Source organism: Acanthochromis polyacanthus, chromosome 8 (assembly GCF_021347895.1).
Source record: "Acanthochromis polyacanthus isolate Apoly-LR-REF ecotype Palm Island chromosome 8, KAUST_Apoly_ChrSc, whole genome shotgun sequence".
Taxonomy (NCBI): domain Eukaryota; kingdom Metazoa; phylum Chordata; class Actinopteri; family Pomacentridae; genus Acanthochromis; species Acanthochromis polyacanthus.
Genome location: NC_067120.1, coordinates 4,135,853 through 4,149,084, shown reverse-complemented (window position 1 = coordinate 4,149,084; position 13,232 = coordinate 4,135,853). Strand labels below are relative to the sequence as shown.

Below are 13,232 nucleotides of genomic sequence, written 5' to 3'. Positions count from 1 at the left end.
CAGACTAAATTACAGAAATCCACAACTGTAATTTTATTTCAGGACTCGGTTATTAAATGTCAAAACAATCCATGTGACTCTAAAAATTCTATATTACATTTTAGACATTTAGGACATTTTTTTATTAATAAATGATTGTTTCCATAATAAATAATTATGGAATTTGTAAAGACATGATCATAACAAACACAAAACATTATTATTTTAAAAATATTTTTAATTTAAATGTATGCAAGACATATCCCATGGACTTCAAAAGTCCCTCAATTATATATATATATGGACCCAACCGATTAATCGCTGCAGCTCGACCAACAACACAAACTGCTCTCATTTGCACTTGGTTAAATGTAAATTTATTTGTTTTAATGATGCCGTGTAAGATTAGTATTTTACAGTGCCCAGACTGCGTGTTTAGTAAATCTGTGAGTCTCTATGAGGCTGAATGAGCTCAGAGGAGGACTGAGAGCTGCTGCTGATGGAGACAGTCTGGGGAGTTTCCCTGTTGACAGCAGCAGACCTGACTGACACCCAGTTAGCCTCCAGCTAGCTCCCCAGCTAGCCGCACTACACTCACTGATAACTAAGCTAACCATTCGTGCTCTTCAGATATCCACAATGGATTTGAATACCATCTTGTCGCAACTTGAAACTGCCAACGAGGAGGACATAGAGAAGCTCTTGCAGCAGTATAATCGAGAGGTGAGTCGCGGCTTCGCTCGTTTTTCCTCAAACCAAAACAAACCGCGGCGCTAATGTTAGCTAGCTAGCTGGACGGCTAGCTTTGAGTTAGCTGTGCGGCTTTATAGCTCACTAAGGTGAAACGTTGCCTCTCGGATCGTATCTCATGTCGCATCTTTTCACATGTGACTGTGAATCCGTGAATGAAGCGAACCGGGCCGTGCTACGTTGTTCTCAGCACCGACGCAGAGCTGATAATGCTAATGCACTCACCACCGGTTCAGCCCATGGAATTACACAGCAGCATTAGCAACTTTACCTATTTACTCAAAGCTCTCTAGGAGACCGTGTTTTAGGTTAATATGTGATCATTCCTGGTAAATATGTGTGTGTACGTGTCATTTGAAGGTGTTGTTTGATGTTCACTGTCAGCATTTTTTCCTTTTGCAGAACATGCACACCTTCAGTTTCGACCAAAAGGAGGAAACCCTGAGGAGTGTGAGTACAGGTTCACTCAGCAGGTTCATATTAGATGGTGAAAGGAGCCATGCTTTGTCCTGATCATGGTCTTATTCACTTTGTCTCCTTGCAGAAGCTGTGTCAGAGTGTTTTGACAGTACTGGGGAAGCAGGTGCAGCCCAGCTGTCAGAAGACATGTCTGGAGACCCTCCGCATCCTGTCCAGAGACAAGCGTGTCCTCGGACCTGTAGCCACCAGGGAAGGCATGCTGATCCTGGGAGGGATGGCGAGGCTGCGAGCCGGACAGGAGGAAGGCGACAACCAGAACAGCTCTCAGGATTGCACACAGTCGGAGGAGGAGGAGAGGGTGGTGGTGGAGGCCTTGAAGTGCCTTTGCAACGTGGTGTACAACAGCCCTGCAGCTCAGCAGGTCAGCGTGGACGTGCAGCTGGCTCACGGTCTCTGTGCCAGCCTGCGCACCGCCCGCTCATGGCACCACGAGGTGGGCCTGTTCACGCTGCGCCTTCTCTTCCTGCTGTCTGCCCTCCTGCCTGATGTGAGAGTGGTGCTGAGGAGAGAGTGGCACGCTGTCAGACTGCTGACCGAGGTGCTGGAGCACACCCTGGATGTGCGCTGGGTGGGTCCCTATGAAGCCGCCCGTCCAGACCCTCAGGCCCTGCCCCTGCCTGCAGAGGACAATGAGCGAGCGATGGAAGCTCTCAAAGCCTTGTTCAACCTCACGCTGTCTGAAGCTGGCGGTGAGGTGAGTGTGTCATGGTTTTGTGGTTCAAATGTGACGGGTTTCTGATTCATGTTGGGAGGGAATAAGACGTGTGCATCACCACAAACGTCACTTACTCAATTATGGATTAGGCTCTCTTGCACAACAAAGGTCATACATCTAAGCGCTTTATACCTGTACTCACTATTTAACATGTTTCTGAGGAAAACCTTAACCTCTGAGTATTTTACTGTCAGAGCAAAAGAACATGAACTCAGCCCGAAATAAGGAATGCGCTGCACAAGGACTTTACAGTAGTTTAACTTGATTGTGAGTAATTTCAAACCACAGACGTGACTGGACAAGTTGCACCCATTAAAACACTACTGTCATAGTTGAGCTGTGCGAATAGCCACAGCAGTATTTCTACATGTATTGGGTCAGCTGCTGTCACCAAGAAGCCATTTTTATAACAATAATTCTGACTAGTAGGAAAACCATTGGTATTAATGTTGAAACTAGTTCTGATGTTGCGATTTGATTTGCAAAATAATTCTTTAAAGGCCAACTTCAGTTCAAAACTTACTGTTTAATAACTAGATGGAGCAATTAAATTTATCTTTTAAAATTCTGCACTTCCCAGTGTATCTGTTAAACTCCGCTACGATCTTTTGGAGGATCTATCAAGCACATATTCTATTTAATTGTGATGAATGTCGTTTTTTATTAAACTTAGCCATCTTGTCTGAGAAGCTGTTTTAAACACGCTTGCAATATTTCACGCAATTTGGACCGGAAAGACAGACGACCGCAAAGACAGAACCTGAGGCAGCGTAAGTCCAAATGAGACCAGATTTAGTTCTTAGGCTCACCTGCTCTCCTCTTAGATATCCACATTTCCTCTTCCTCAGTTTTTCCCTCAGACCTTCTCGGCTCCTGCGGCTCTCTAGTCTGGTTTTAATGCCTCATTAAATATTTAGGTTCCTATTTTTGCAGCCTGCTGTGCTTGTACCTTCAGTGTTTTACTGGTTTGTTCTATACAGTCCGTTTGGAGTGATTTTGTACACGTTTGACTCGACAGGAGGACGACCACCAATTCCGACTCATCGCTGCCATCCTGCGCCACTTGTTGATGCTGAAGACCGAGACAGAGGAGAAGACGGAGGAAGCACACAGGTGGGAGTCTGATCCACGAGGAACATCTAGTCCAGCGATGCTTCCGTGTTGTGTAGCTTTCAGTTTGTGGAGGCGTGTCTTTATGTCGGATGTCATTTGAAAGCGATTTGCATAGAAAAGAACAAACTAACTGCATCCTTCTGCTTTGCTTTGCTCGTAAGAACCCTCCTGGACGAGCACAGAGTGTCCAGCACAAATGAATGCTCCTGCAGCATCTTCTTCTTGTGGTAATTTAATGCAAGAATGCTGAGAATTCGTGGCCGTAGCCTGAAATTTAACCAATGTCATGTAAAAGTGAGTGATGATCCTGTCAGGCTGATCGTGGGAGTTTGACCTACTGACCGACGCAGTTGTAGTTTGTTTTGAAAAGAGAAGAGGCGTATAAAGGAGAAAGAGATTCAGAATCTCATGGCCCTTTGCTGCAGGTCCTTCCCCCATTCCTCTCCCCACTTCCTGTCTCTCTGTCACTGCTGTCTGTGAGTAAAGCCAGTAAAAGGCCAACAGAATAACTTAAAATAAAAAAATTGTGTCCATGTTCCCAGCCTCTCACACAAACAAACGCCACATGCTTGTGCTCAGTGTTACTTGGGTCCTGTCTCCTGGAGGCACCGCACATCATCTTCTTATGTTTATGACTGCAGGGCTTTGGAGGATTTGTGATATCAGGCTTTGGTAACGTTTCCAAGGTTCAGCAGGTTCTTCCTTCATATGTGCTGTCCAGTTCTAAAATTAAACAATCTGTTTACTTTTTAAATGGGCCTCTCTTTTCCAAAACTGACCGCAGTCATTTGTCTCTCATGGCCTTCTCAGAAAGCAGTGTTGTACATATATTAAGTAACTTAATAAAGCTGAAAACTGCTGGTGATTTTGATGAATTTACTAATATTTTAAGAAGTAGGTACACTGATGAACCAGTGATTGTTTGACTAAAATCTTACAGTCTGAGCACAGTCTTTCTATTTATTTGTGTCTCATTTATAGCTGTTATTCCTAAATATAGATTAAGAACAAGAAGTCATTGTGGCTGACATCCCTTCAGAAGCTCCTTTCCAAAGCCTTCGGCTCCTAATCATCTCTTTACTTCTTAAACCTACTTTTTTAGACTTTAACATCCCCGACCCTTTAGACACTTTTTTCCTGTGAAACACAGAGTAACACTTACATAAAGTCTTTTCCTTTCCTCAGCCATGCTGTCAATCTGCTTAACAACCTCCCCGTGTCCTGCCTGGACGTGTTGATTGACATCCCCGTCCAGGGAGGACAGGAGAAATACGGTGGGAAAAACATGGATGCAGTCCAGGTTTTACTAGACTTCATGGAGAAAAGGATCGACAAGGTAAAGTTCATCCTCTGAGCTCAACACAGGCGAGGCCGGCAGTTCTCTGCCTTATAATTTGTTGTGGATGTAAAACTTTGAACTTCAGTTTAGACATTCTCACCTGGTGTTATTCACGCTACAAAACACGCTGAATATTTCTAACTAAGATGATCCTCCGTCGTTCACCTCATAGCCAGCTGTGTTATTCATTCATTTTGATGTTTCGCATTTATTTTAGGTTTTAAAGTAGAATAAAGCCTAGAAAAGGAGCACATACAGATAATGGACAGATGGATGGACTCTAGCAGGTTTACTGGTGATGAAGTGTAAAGTAGGTCCCAAATTAAGAGTCTAAGATTTAAACATGTTTAACGTTGAAGATCTTCAATAAAATCACCAAGAGAAGTCAGCATTCGAGGCAGCGGGATTTATTCAAATCCAGGAGTAGTTCTTAGCAGTGAAAACATCTCAAGAAAAACCGGAGATACTGAGCTGTGCTTAGTCTTTTATGCTGTGAGAGTAAATCCATCGGTCACATCATGACGTCAGGTTATCATATTTCACCACTAGATCTCACTTTACACAGAACATTCGGTCATCTTTTACAGAGAACAGACCCAGACATGTTCAGCCTTTTTGCTCCACATCTTGCCCCTATTATTTAGTGATAGATTTCATGCATATTATTCCATTTTCCATTAGGTATTGTTGTGTTTCTAACATATTTTAAAAGTTAGAATAGCTTAAGTCTGCACGATACTGTTTTGAGTACACCACATGTCATTTTCTACAAAGCATATATCTACACATTAAAGTTACAGGTTAGACTTTGTGATCTTCTAACTGTGTGTGTGTGTGTGTGTGTGTGTGTGTGTGTGTGTGTGTGTGTGTGTGTGTGTGTGTGTGTGTGTGTGTGTGTGTGTGTGTGTGTGTGTGTGTGTGTGTGTGTCCTCCACAGACACACACATACCATCAAACATCAGTCATTACTAAAATATTCATCCTTATGTCTTTTATATACATATTTTAACTCTGGTCTTCAGCCTAATAGCATTTTCCGTAATTTTATCTTCTTTTACTTTCAGCATATCGTACCCAGAAAATATTACGCTACACTGCTTTTATTGTTAGTGATCAGTTAGACCTCAGAGAGTTGTGATGCCAGACCCGTTAGTGCTGCACCTTAACTACCACGCTGTCTTTACTTCTTCATCATTTTTGTTGCCCATGCTGTTACTGAGCACACTGTGAAGTGTTTGTGGTTTGTGTCACTCTAAGCAGGGCTCCAACTTCAAAGAGGGCCTGACTCCAGTGCTCAGCCTTTTGACTGAAGGATCCAGACACCACAGGGAGATCCGCAGATACATCAAAGCTCAGGTAAAACCGATGGTGATACAGCGTGAGGCGTTTCTCTTGTTCTGTTGGCGTTATTCTAGTGAAGTCCATGAACCCGTCTTTTTATAATCTTGTAGTTGTTAGATGCTGTCTCCATGAGCCAGAGGCAAGGTTTCAGAGCTTTCTTATGATGGATAAACTATTGTAAATGCCTGTTTTTTTTCTCAGGTACTTCCCCCGTTGAAAGATGTGAAGATCAGGCCAGAGATTGGCACCACGATCAGAAACAAGCTGGTTCGCCTTATGACACATGTGGACATGGGCGTGAAGCAGACGGCCGCAGAGTTTCTCTTTGTCTTGTGCAAAGAAAGCGGTGAGTGGAGAGGAACATGTGTCACAACAGCTCAGATTAAGAAAAAAAGTAAAATACGAGAGGCAGTGTTGAGACTACCAACAGTAAAAATTAGAGCTTGAATAGAGTAGAATGGAATTTATTGTCATTTGCACAGGTGCATCACAGTGCAGGTGCATCACAGCGCAGGTGCATCACAGCGCAGGTGCATCACAGTACAGGTGCATCACGGAACAGGTGCATCACAGTACAGGTGCATCACAGCACAGGTGCATCACAGCGCAGGTGCATCACAGCGCAGGTGCATCACAGCGCAGGTGCATCACAGTACAGGTGCATCACGGAACAGGTGCATCACAGTACAGGTGCATCACAGAACAGGTGCATCACAGAACAGGTGCATCACAGTACAGGTGCATCACAGTACAGGTGCATCACAGAACAGGTGCATCACAGCGCAGGTGCATCACAGCGCAGGTGCATCACAGCACAGGTGCATCACGGAACAGGTGCATCACGGAACAGGTGCATCACGGAACAGGTGCATCACAGTACAGGTGCATCACAGTACAGGTGCATCACAGTACAGGTGCATCACAGAACAGGTGCATCACAGTACAGGTACATTGGAATTATTGTACGTTACCCTGAGTCAAAATAAGAATAATTTAGCAACAATTAAAAAGTAACAAGAATCCTGAAATAAGTCACACTAAAGTTTAAATAAATTATAATTAAATAGAGATATTAGCATAAATAGATCAGAAGAACTCATCCTCAGATCAGCATTTATACATAACATCACACCCTTGTGTGTTTGTGTCTTCTAGTGGACAACCTGTTGAAGTACACCGGGTATGGGAACGCAGCAGGACTCCTCGTGGCTCGAGGACTTCTAGCAGGAGGAAGAGGAGAGACTCAGTACTCTGAAGACGAAGACTCAGACACAGAGGAATATAAATCTGCCAAACCTTTGTGAGTTCTCTTTACAATCAGTGTCAACATGTTTAACACTTTACTGTGTCTACACTGACCATCTATCACTTAGTTTGCAGCTATAAATAAAGCGCTTTCTTTTACTTTTGCCAGCATCAACCCCATCACCGGTCACGTGGAGGAGCCGATGCCCAACCCCATTGAAGAGATGACCGAGGAGCAGAAGGAATATGAAGCTCAGAAACTGGTCAACATGTTTGACAAGCTGTCAAGGTAACACACTGACCTGGAAGATAGCAAATCTCTGAGGAATCCTTTATTTTAACCCTCTGATCCCCAAGCGGTTTCTGGGTGTTTTTTTTTTTTTTTTTTTACTCCTGTCACATTTTAGTGGGCAGCCATGAACAGGGGCTGTAGTGGCCTGGGTTCGATTCCAGCTCATGACCCTTTATTGCAGGTCTTCCCCCAAGTCTTCTCCCTGCTTTCCTGTCTGCCTCTCTACTTACCTGTCAAATACAGCCAACAGAAAGAATAAATATACCAGAATATTTTCATTTGAACTGCCTGGTGCATCAGTTTAAAACATCTTTGTGTGCTTGGCTCTGTTTCTGTGGAAGAGAAGAGATGGTGAAATACAATCCAGGAGGTCAGAGGATTTATTAGATTAGAAAACATGTAATAGAATTATTTCATTGTCACAGCAACAGTCACTTTATTCTGCATCAGAAACACCAGCAGCTAAGTATTATGTAGAAATGTGCTCCTGTAATTTCATGTTCAAGTTCTAGTCAGTGATCGTTCCTGCAGGACTGTGTTTGAGGCTAAGTTCAGTGTTAATGATGCACTGATGTGATAGTACGTGTCCTCTTTGTAAGATTCAATAGAAAAACTTGCACAGACGTAAAATGTCACAGAAATCTTTGAGAAATAATGAACCGTGTTTCCTTTGCAAAGCCTCACCCTACATATGATTAACTTCATCAGTTGTTGCTCCACCTGCTCACGTTATTCATATTATTTACTGTTTCCTCAGCAAAAGGTCTTTCTGTATTTGTGTTGACCTTTCCTTAGTGAGCCGAGGCTAACGTTAGTCTGCACAATGCCTGCACAAAGGTAACAGTGAGCTTGCTCCCTGCCAACCAGTTCATCATAGGAAGAATCTGTCGCCGTTAGATGCAGCTTCAATTAGGCCTGGACTTTCAGAACTCCGCAGCATTCAGCCGGAGTAAATGGGTAGCCGCCGACACGCCGCCGCGGCATCATTACCACAGCTCCATTAATTATCACCTAATTGGCGCACACAGTGGACTTGTCGGTTCTGGTTCCTTTATGTACCACATTCAGCTTCTTTAATAACACGTCTTGAGTTTATTCTTCTCGTATTTGACGAGCCAATCACTGGCCTGTCCGGGAGTGGACTGAGACAGAGACACAACTAGACAAAGCAATTTGGGTGGAACACAGATGAAGAGGAAGAGACACGGGTGAATAAATGTGCAGACATAAGAAAGGCGACCTCGTCATTGTTGGGCTGTAATGAGGCACGTGCGCCCTGGAAGAGGAGGATTCCTTTCCGAGGCTGCGTCCTCTTTCTTCCCCCTCCTCAGTGAAGGAGATGCAGCGATGACAGAGAGGTGCTTCCTCAGATCCGGCTCTAAGGAGATCCATCAGAGCTCTGCAAGAATGTGCTCCCCTAACTGCTTAACTGGTGCTCCAATTAGCACATTTTCTGCACCCTCTCCTCCTTTGCACCTGCCAGACCTCAGTCACTCCTGAAGAGGAGAGGTTTCTTCCCTCTAATTAGGGGCGATGATGCTCACGGTTTTGTTTGTTTTGTCACTCTGTTCCTCATTGTACCTTCTGACTTTTCCCAATGATATGAGACTGTGAGTGGAAATGCTTCATGGCAGCTGTCCTCGCTGAAGAGATGTCAAGTCAAAGCCGAGATGTTTTTAGACTTCATCACCCCCATCTCCTTCTAAGGAACGTAATGTGTAGCTTTCCCCGCGAAACGTTACATTTAATTCCAGGAATCGGCAGGAATTACATGGTGATTTGTGTGTGAATCTGACAAATGAATGTGAATGGGTCCTTTTTAAATCTTTGATGGATAATTCTCTGATAAATCATCTTAGAGGGAGCGGTGACACACAGTGCAGGTATAATTGGATTAGGGTGAAGGGGCAGCCGTGGCTTTGAGGAGATTAGTCTGAGCACTGATCCTGTAATTAAACTGCCACAGGAAAGGAGGGGAGGAGGACAGACAGGGGCGAGTGTCCATGAAAGGAGGGAAGGGGGTTGTTCTGTGAGGGTCCTCCAGTTGGAGATGGAAGAGAGCGAACACCTACGAATGAAAGGCCGTCCAGTCTTTTCTCTACGTATTTCGTTAACTTTGAGAATTCACAAGAAAAGTGAGGGATCGACTGATACGGGTTATTTCTTTTGTTTTAGGGTTGATGCCGATTATTGGAACTGATAAACATTAAATCTAATGTTTAACATCATGTGATAGCAGGAGCCTGTCATTTGTAACTGACTTCTTCATTAATAAGGGTGACGATAGCTGAGTATGTAAATAGAAATGGTGATTAAATTAGGACGCTCTCCTCTGTTTATGTGTGATTGACATGTGCTGTTCTTCTCTGTTTTCTTCATATTTCCAGATCTTAAAGCTTTTTGTTGTTTTCCAAACAGTTTTGGGGTGATGTGTGGCAGCCTTCTCAATTAGCCGCTAGCCGTTAGCATCGCCTGTGAGAGATGCAGATTTCCTGGTTTGTGCTAACGGCTTGAGTTTCTCGTTCAGTTTTTACAGTTTCTGAAAGAAAAGGTTGCATCAGACCTGAAGTAGCGCCTTTTATTTTTCACATAATTGGTCTGTCCCTAGTTTGGATGTTTGCAGCTCTCTCATACAGGGACTCTCCATCCAGCAGGTGGAAATCTGATGGTTTTATCTTTGTGTCTGCAGGCAGAACGTGATTCGACCGATGGGCGTCAGGCCGGACGGGACGTTAGCACCTCTTGAAGAAACTCTCTGTGATCCGCACGAGGACAACTCAGGATCAGACTCAGACTAGTGCACTGCACTTCCAGGCCACATTTTCCGGACTAAGCCCACCGAGCGTCCAACACTTCTCAAGCTGTGTCTCGTCTCCAGGGCTGGATCCTCTGATGGATTCATACAGGTGGGTTGTAAATGTGAACTGAATCTGTGCCTCCATGATGACAGAGACAGAGTGCTGCTGGTTCCAAAACCACTGCTGGATCAGAATCATCATCACAGTCAAACTGAAAACAAAAGTTAAACAAAACGGTGACCTGCTGCACTGACGACTGCCCGTAGATCACTTTCCATTTAATTTAATTGACTTTTACTGTCAGTCAGTTAGGATTAAAGCTGTCCAATGTATCAGCAGGAAGTTGCACTAAATTGTCTGAAATGATTGCAGTGGTTAACTTCTAACAGATCATATACATATATTAATAAAAATATGTATATATTAATGATCTAATTTGATATATATATCAATTATTTACAGGGTGTAATTAATAAATACCCGGCATAAACGCTTGCACATAAATACAAGTCATATGATTTTTTTTAAATATATATAAACATTCTGAGGAAAGGATTTGTCTTCGTCATTGGACAAGGAGATCAGGGAATACTTCTGGAGCACAGAGAGATCAAGTTTGGAGACAAAATCAGAACTCATTAGGTAATCCGAGCTGTCAGGAGAATATCGGAGGAGCTGCAGCCTTTAGAGAAGAAATAAGGCTTTCTATTACCTCTGCTGGATCAGAATATGTGCTGCAAAAAGTCTAGAAGCTTGTGAGTGTTTGATTCGCTGTGCTATAAAGTATCTTTTTATATATACATTTTTGCAAAAAATATCATATGACTTGTATTTATGTGCAAGTGTTTATACCGGGTATCTATGAATTACACCCTGTAGGATAATAGATTGTGTGCTTTCAGTCTGAGGGATACTGACTCAGGATCACTTAAATGCAAACACAAAGTCTGATAAATGTACCACGATGAACTGATGTTTTACAATTTAATGAGCAGATGAGGACTTAGAAGTGACATTAGACAGCTGATTAACACGCAGGCGGTTCTGGTGTAGAATGGACTCCTAAGAAAACAGTGAAATCTTCCTGAAATTAGACCGTTAGGACATATTTAGTGAAACCTCAGACGGTCCGGTCCTGTAGCGGGACACAGCTGAGCATTTCACAGGAGAATGTGGACGGCGTGTCGCGGCCGTGAGACTTTCTCCAAAGTGGAAGTGGACTTACCGTGTGGCAGGAAGATGCTACCGAGGCGTCGTAATGCGTTGGAGGCCTTCATGGTTACATCATTTACTTTCCCGCTCCCTAAGTTGTGAAAATAGAGGTAAATAATATAATTTTTGCTGGATCGTGCGTTTCTCACCGGAAGCGCTGTCGTCACGGTTTGTTTCAGGTGGAATTGACTCTGAATGATCATTCCTTCACTTGTGTGGGTTTTTTTTCACGATTTTTTTTAAGTTCCTCTTTGTATCGCTAGATGAAGTGCACATTATACACACAAATGTAAGCATAAAATCATAGTAAACACTGTCAGCAGTCACGCTTCTTCTTAAAGTCACGAGGCCTGTCCAGATCAGAGCACAAGATTGATTTGTAATTTTAAAAAAAATCAGTGTGGATTGATTAAACCTGCAGCTCAGTCTGTTTATATTTGGTTGTGTAATTTAAATGAATGTTGCACACCAGTTAGTCGCCAAGGAAACTTTCTGAATTCAGGGCTTGTTTGGCCCATTTTGAACGAAGTTTCTTTCTGTTCAGACCTTAAATGCATCGTGTTCCTGTGGTGGATGACAGTAAACGGATTGTTTCAGCCTCTCGACAATGAAATGTGTAAACTGCATCGATGGTTTTCTAATCCATGTTCATTTTGCCTAATCTGCATGATGTTAAATCAACAAGTGTGATTCTGTTTTTTCTAGACTGAAAATGTTGCTGATTTTATATGAGTCCACATGTTTAGTGTCTGTATAAAGTCATATTTTTTCTTTGTGTTGGTAAAGTTTCATTGAAGTCTGCTGTATCGTCGCACACGACTTCACTTCACTGAAATCCTGCTTTGGGTTATTATACATTTATTGTAAAGAGAAAAAAAGTGTAATTTAATTGCTGATTACAATCCAAAAAATGCTTTAACCAGAGAATGTGTCTTTATTACAGGAGTTGGTGAAATTTTAGGAGTGAATAATCACAGTGCAATACCTGGTTTTAGATGAGCACAAAAGACTTTTTGAGTCACTTTACTAAATTTCATTTCACCATTCTAATATCTTTTTGTATAGAGACCCTTGAAAAGTCCGATTAGAAATATTCCGGTGGTTTGATGAGGTGCTGGGCCACGCTGCTCCCAAAACCGCTTCACTTCTGATCAGAGCAACAAGTTTTGTGCAAATGCCACAGCACCATTCACAAAATGTTCAGAAACATTCATTCAGTAGCCATTTGTTGTGCCTCTCTGCTTATTTTTAATAAATTTCTTGGACTTTTCAGGCTCCTTCAGTCACCATTGAATGCGTTCAGACTGCATACGGATCACTTATCTAGAAAGAATATATTCAGAAACTAATTTAATCTAATCTTAGATACTGTAAATAGCATCACGCTTATTTTATGCCTTGAGACGTCTACTATTGCAAAGTGAGTAAAGTAGAAAGAAAGTTAAAAAAGCTGGAAATTACATGATACCTTTATTAAATATTGTTTAAAATACAGTGTTGTGCTGATAGAAAACATTAACAACATTCTGAACCTCCAACATAAAAAAAAAAACACTTGAAGAAACATTTACATTTTGTTACAGGGCTCCAACGTTCACTCGCGTTCTTAACGGATGTTTTGTTGAACTTGATAAACTTTTTGATTTGTACATATGAACACAACATAAACATCAAGCGCTGGTAGAAGAGCCAAAGTGTGCACGGTTTACAGAACAGTCTTAGTGTGAGCTCCAGAGGAAACGACCCAGCATCAGTTGGAGGACGCAGAGCTTTTGCTGTCCGTTTCTGAGTCCGTCTCCTCGCCACCACTAACCAGCTGCTCCCGGTCTGGGCCTGGATGTCTCCGGTGCTGCTCTGCTCTGTGATGCTGGGATGCTCTGCAGACAGCAAAGGTGTTTTAGAATACATTCCAGACGTAGCTACCTGTGACCAGAGCTTTTATTTCTGCTTCTACGTTCCCTTTTGATT

General features: G+C 42.7%; 1 protein-coding gene across 2 annotated transcripts; it reads left to right on the top strand.

Moving 5' to 3' along the window:
- The first annotated feature begins 369 nt into the window (after positions 1–369).
- On the top strand, positions 370–12,534 carry ric8b (RIC8 guanine nucleotide exchange factor B). 2 transcript variants are annotated; one of them, XM_051951971.1, is made up of 10 exons: positions 370–702; positions 1,132–1,179; positions 1,274–1,903; positions 2,943–3,037; positions 4,223–4,373; positions 5,634–5,732; positions 5,919–6,063; positions 6,873–7,017; positions 7,132–7,251; positions 9,944–12,534. In XM_051951971.1, exons 1-10 carry the CDS (start codon positions 619–621, stop codon positions 10,050–10,052), a joined length of 1,626 nt encoding a protein of 541 aa, XP_051807931.1. In that variant the 5' UTR covers positions 370–618; the 3' UTR covers positions 10,053–12,534. The 2 variants fall into 2 exon arrangements, with proteins under 2 accessions (XP_051807931.1, XP_051807932.1); XM_051951972.1 differs by having other exon boundaries at positions 372–702; positions 5,637–5,732.
- Positions 12,535–13,232: the final 698 nt, after the last annotated feature.

What these genes read in the sequence shown, in the direction of transcription:
- ric8b (XM_051951971.1), top strand. Translation starts at nt 619, where the DNA reads ATGGATTTGAATACCATCTTGTCGCAACTTGAAACTGCCAACGAGGAG. An exon ending in TGCAGCAGTATAATCGAGAG is followed by an intron (nt 703 to 1,131) that starts GTGAGTCGCGGC and finishes TTCCTTTTGCAG; the next exon opens with AACATGCACACCTTCAGTTT. An exon ending in TATAAATCTGCCAAACCTTT is followed by an intron (nt 7,018 to 7,131) that starts GTGAGTTCTCTT and finishes TACTTTTGCCAG; the next exon opens with CATCAACCCCATCACCGGTC.